The following is a 5,502-nucleotide window of genomic DNA, read 5'->3' as shown; positions in this document are numbered from 1 at the left end:
GGGTCTCGGGCGGGCGGAGCCAAGTCAGGGCTGCAGCCGGGGGAGGATGTGGCCCGGGGATCGATGTAACCATGGTAGCCGGCACCACCCCCTCGGCCGCAGCCTGAGCCCGGCACCGGTCATTACTGCAGGAGGAAGGAAGGAAGGAAGGGAACCCTCCCGGGAGTGAGGCGCTAGCCCCTGGAAGCCTTTACTCCCCCCTGCAGCTTCTTCTCCTGCCTTCCCCCGGCCCGAGACCCGCGCAGGCCCAGGGAGCTGCCCTCCCCCCGCCCCCCGCCTGCCCCTGCTCCCTGCCCTCCCCTCCTAGAACACATGTGTGCTGCCTGGCGTCCCGTCCAGCCCGAAGCAGCCCTGCTTATCTCCCCTCCTCCCAGCACCCGACCCCGGCAGCCGTTCCCTCAAGAATGATGGGTAAATGTGCACACTTGGGGGTGGACAGACCCGGTTGTATCCCATCTCTGGCACCAACCAGTTGTGTGACCTTAGGCAACTGTTTACTCTCTGTAGGCTTCAGTTTTCCCATCTGTGAAATGGAAGCATACGGCCTAGCGCCCCGTGTGCCAGCCGCCGCTGACCAGAGCCACCTGGCCCCTCACTCGGGGCGGTGGGGGCTGCCTCAGAGCAGCCAGGTTCCCCCTGACTCCCCGGGTGCGGGGCTGCACTCCCCACCCCCGCGGCCCTCCGGTCCGCAGCCACTGCCCCCGCCCACCCTATTATTAATTCATTAGGAGGAACTGGGCTGTGCTCTCAGCTTCCTCCTTACCCCGCCCCTCCTACTCCTAAGGGGCCTAGCCTCCCCTCCCCCACCGAGCCACCCACTGGAAAGATGCTGATGGGGATGCTCCTCTCCTACAGGTCAGCTGTCACCTCATGACCACAGGGTCCACATGCACTCAGGGGCACCAAAAGACATAGGGGAAGGCCTAGAAGCCTCCTGCTCTCACTCTTCCCTAGGAGGTTCTGTGCCTTGGTTTCCCGGATTCTTAATCACACAACTGAAATAGGAAAGTAAAGTCACACTTCTGTCAGTGAGGACTTTTTCCAATTTTTGCTTTTTTATCCCAAGAAGACCTGGGACCTCTTCCTGGATGAACACCAGATAGATACCCAGCCTGAGAAGTTTCTAGCTTCTAAGCAGGCCTTCTCAAGGGCTCAGGGCTCAGGACAGAACCCCAGGTCAGAAAGAACCTGAGAGAGTTTTCTCATCTTTTAAATGGGCTGTGAGGGCTATGGGGATACCAACTTCGCAGTGTTGTTGTAAAGAGCAGAAGCCTTTGTCTTAGTCCTGTCCCCCCTGGTTCAGGAAGGGCTGGGGGTGGGGGGCAAGCTACTGGAGTTCCTGGAGCCTCACTTTGTGAGTTAAATGGAATTAATAAGACTTTCTCACAGGGTGGCCGTGGGGATAAAATGATGAAATGCTCAGCTCAGTGTCTGGAAGGCAGCCATGGGTTTAACACACAGGAGCTGTGCGGTCGTGGGCTCACATGGGGGCTTCGCTGGGATGGAGCCACCAGATTCCCATCCTTCCCACCCAGGTGACGACAACCCTGCATTGCTGGTGTGGTGCAAGCAAGCACCAGCCCAGGAGTCAGGTTACTGGGGTTCTAGCCCATGCTCTGCTTCTTACTAGCCGTGTGACCCTGGGCAAGTCCCTTCCCTCTTAAACCCTCTGTTTTATCATGTGTAAAATACAAGGGCTGTATTTTCCCTCTCCAGCAGCAGAATCCTTTCTTCAAACAAAATCTGATGTAGATCAACATCATATGTATAAAAGATAAAAGTAGTTCATTAGCGTAATCTTATTTAAAAGTCTAAAACATTAACATTCACTTATAAAGTCAATCAATGAAAACAACGAATTTAACACAAAAATGGGAAGAACAGGATTACAGTGGGCAGGGGCAGCCAGATACTCAGCCCAAGCACCCCTTTGCTTCTGAAGGGCTTTGGTTGCATGCCACTGAGAAGATCCTGGCCGTGTTCTCCTTGAGGGTCTGTACCAAACAGGCTTAATGAGGCAGCTCATGGAACACAGCCCAGGTCTCTCGCTGGGCTTAAGGTTTGACTCCTAGCAATCTGAGAGTGTGGGTATTTTTTTTAATCAGTTGTTTAAAATCTATTTTAAAATAAAATGTGAATCAAAGGTTTTCAACAAGAAAACCAGGACTCCCCAGAACAGTATGAAAACCACTGGACCCTAACCCTAACCGCCCCCTGCCCGCCAGGCCCTGGCTCAGCCCTGTGGCTCCAAGGAAAGGGTGGTCACCAACAGCTTCTCCCAAGCCCCACCCCCTACCCTCCTGCCTCCACCCCCCAGCGGCTCTATGTCATCTGTCCCTGGCTGGGCACACCTGGGTACTGCAGGGGGATGTCAATCTTGGGTCCGATGACGTAGTGGCCCTCCTCCAGGGTATGGGCTGTCACTGTTGTCCACTGGCGGCAGGAGTGAATGAGCAGGATGTCTCTCTCACTGACACCCTCGGCATACTCCCCTGGGAGGCGAAGGACGGAAGAGGAGGGAAAGTAAAGCGAACATCAGGAGGGGCAGAGAGAGTAGGGAGGCTGACTACTCTAAGAGCCTGACTAGGGGCAGCTCCCCATGAGCCTGTCCCAGTCAGCAAGGCTCAGGGGATAAGCAGTTTGCCGGCTGTGGCCTCAGGGCTGTGAGTCATGCCCCGTCTCCCAGGGCCGATTCCCGCCCCTGACAGGGCCCCAGCAACCAGCCCAGCCATAGTCCTGAGTCTTTCACCTGCTGTCCCAGGCCCAGTGCTGCTCGGGGCCCTGGGGCTGGGGGGGGGGGGGGCGCGGGGAGGAGCACCTCCCAGCAGATTTGCCAGCCCTGTCCTCCAGGAGCACTTAGACCCATGGCGAGGTGGAAGAAATGTGAACGGAGAAAACAGACCACCTTTGACGTTGAGTGGAGGTTGTCTGGGCACTCCCAGAGGGGAGCAGCAAACTAGCCGGGGGTGGGGTGAGCAGCAGACCCTAGAGCTGGCCCGCAGGACCACCAGCAGGGTTCTCAGCCCCCAAGTCAGTGCCTGAGCCAGGCAAGGAGGCCTGTCCCAGCCCTATCTGTGTTGGAGGCACAGACAGGGCTGAGACAGGGCTGTCCGTTGTGAGTCCCAGCTGAGGGCTCCCCCCAGCACCATACATCACTCGAGTCAGAAGAACAGGGCTTGGAGGAGCTGATTCCTCTCTCATGGGCAGCCCTTTTACACGCATTGCCCCAGGAAATTCCTACATTCAGCGGATCGCAAAGGAGAGGGAGGAAAGTCTCAGATACCCCCTAGCCCCTCGCAGAGAGGCTGTTTCTTGGCCCGCCCTTTGTCAGCCCTTCACCCTCCCAGTCTCTGGAACACTGTGATGAGGTTGGGGGGGGTGGCTTTCAGGGGGGGCCTAGTTCTGGGGGAAGCTGCACTGGGGCAGAGGTGTTGGGAGGGGCCTGGGCCCAGGAGGCTCCAATCCCAGCAACGGTTTCCAGGGGAGCCGGAGCGGCCTCCTGGCTGCAGCTGGTGGGCGGGGGGGGGTGGGGGACGCCTCCTTCCCATCCCTCTCAGACACAACTGACTAAATTGCTGCCACCCAACCGAATGGGAAGTGGTTTATCCTGATGCCTGAGGGCCCCATGAAGTGTGTGGGGAGGATGTGTTCAGGTGCTTGGGGGAGGGCCTGGCTCCCACTGTGTTGGAGGGGGTCTGAACCTTCCTCCTGGAGCCCTCCCCTCCGGGGGCAGAGAAAGCTCTCCTAAGCCCCGGCCCACCCTTCCACAGGGACACGGGCCACCACCACACAGGGCACACACCAAGAGCCACGGGTCACGGTCCCAACAGTCGAGGCAGCACAGCCACCTGGCCCAGTGACAGACAGGAGCTGGTCACCCCACTGACACAACTCAGTCCCACAGCCCCACTAAGGGGCCTCTCCCAAACGCAGAGGCATACAAGGACCTTTAAGACTTCAAGACACACTTTGTTCGCATAGCCACACTCATGGTGACCACAGCCACAGCCCCCACGGTCACAGCTAGACCATCACCAGTTGTCCATGCATTCATCCACTGGGCCAGTAAGTCCATAATCTTTATTAAGCAGGATGTCTCCCTTCAAGGAGGATGCAGCCCAGCGTTAAGACAATAAGCTATTACAATGGGTGCACGGGACTCAAGTCAGGGGTGCCAGAGGGGTCATGGGAGTCCAAAAGAGGCCTGCCCAGACCGGGGAGCTTAGAAAGGACCCCCAGGAGGGAGAGATGCCCAAGAGGATGTGTGGGAAGTGGCCAGGCAGAACCCAGGGCCCGCTCAGCCCATTCACAGGCAGACACATACAGCCTTGAGGCTGACACGGACGGTCTCGGGATCACACGCCGACGACCCGGAGAACAAGACGCTGGGCGGCTGAGCCCCTCTGTCCGACGGGCCGGGCACGGACGCCGCCACGCAGTGCGCTCGCGAAACGCGCTGAGGCTCACGGTGCCCACTCGTCGCCGCGGTCGGAGGAGGGGCCGCGGGCCCCAAGGAGAGGAGAGGAGCCTGTGGCCGCGGGCCCCATTAGCATTCAGGGAAGCGAGTGTGCCAACGCGGGCCAAACCCCTATTCTTCTCACACACAAAACCCCCGGCCTGGCTGCCAGCCCCGGCTCCCGCCCCTCCTCCAGCCGAGCAGCTCCCCTTCCTCCAAACGGTCCCCTCACTCCGTGCAGCCTCCAGGCGTCCCCTTTCGGGCCCCCCATGCAGAGTCCCATCGGCAGAGCACCCGCGCCCATGGGAAGTGGGGCAAGATGTGGGGGAGGGCCGGGGACTTGGGGGCACGCCCGGCGGGAGGGCCAATCATTCGGGTCTCTCCCCGAGGTGGCCTGCCCGCCTGGGGCCGCAGACTGCTCCCCAGGACGCGAAAGGAAGGTGCAAGAAGGGTCCCAAGAGGGGCCAAGCAGGGCTGGGGGGCGGCGGCGGTGGGAAGACAGAGTCGGAGGCCCAAGGGATGCGGGAGGATCGAGGTGAGAGGCGGGAGACAAAGGGACAGAGGGGGCGCGGCCCGGGCGGGGGTCTGAGCGCGGCAGGGAAAGGGATGCACGACGGGGCGGGCGCCGGGCCTCCGCCGCGCTCCGGGTTCTAGCTGGCCCGGAAAACTCTGTCCCGGCCGGGCCTCAGTGCCTGTCCCGGATTTCTGTCCCGGTGCCCGTGCGCAGGGCCCAGGAGGCGGCGGACCCTCGGCTCTCGGGCCCCGGGTCTCCAGGGAAGGCGCACCGGGAGCTGCGCGGGACCGGCGCCGGGAGCGGGAGGGCAGAGGCCACATCCTCACGCCCCCCCCCCATCCCCCAGCACCTGCCCCGAGAGTCCCCGATTTCCCCGCGGACCCCCAGCCGCCCTCCCCCGCACCCCGGTACCTGGCCCGAGGCAGGCGAGCGTGGGCAGGCGGCAGCGGCTGACGATGAGGTCGAGCGGGAAGGCGCCCATGCTCCAGCGCAGGCCGGCCAGCCCGGCCGCCAGCTTCTCCATGGCATGGGC

At 61.1% G+C, this 5,502-nt stretch overlaps 1 protein-coding gene across 1 annotated transcript in view; it reads right to left on the bottom strand.

Moving 5' to 3' along the window:
* LOC110579716 (GRB2-associated and regulator of MAPK protein 2) overlaps positions 1 to 5,493 on the bottom strand; it is a gene marked incomplete at its 3' end in the record, with an annotated part of 10,629 nt that extends 5,136 nt beyond the window's left edge. The window contains exons 1-2 of the mRNA XM_044912316.1: positions 5,382 to 5,493; positions 2,352 to 2,492 (exon numbers count right to left, since the gene is read on the bottom strand). Coding sequence (XP_044768251.1) covers positions 2,352 to 2,492; positions 5,382 to 5,493 — 253 coding nt within the window. The remainder of the gene's footprint in view (positions 1 to 2,351; positions 2,493 to 5,381) is intronic.
* Positions 5,494 to 5,502: the final 9 nt, after the last annotated feature.

This window comes from Neomonachus schauinslandi, unplaced genomic scaffold, assembly GCF_002201575.2.
Source record: "Neomonachus schauinslandi unplaced genomic scaffold, ASM220157v2 HiC_scaffold_1166, whole genome shotgun sequence".
NCBI classification, from domain to species: domain Eukaryota; kingdom Metazoa; phylum Chordata; class Mammalia; order Carnivora; family Phocidae; genus Neomonachus; species Neomonachus schauinslandi.
Note: the sequence above shows the minus strand (reverse complement) of the source record. Positions and strands in the feature narration are given on the sequence as shown.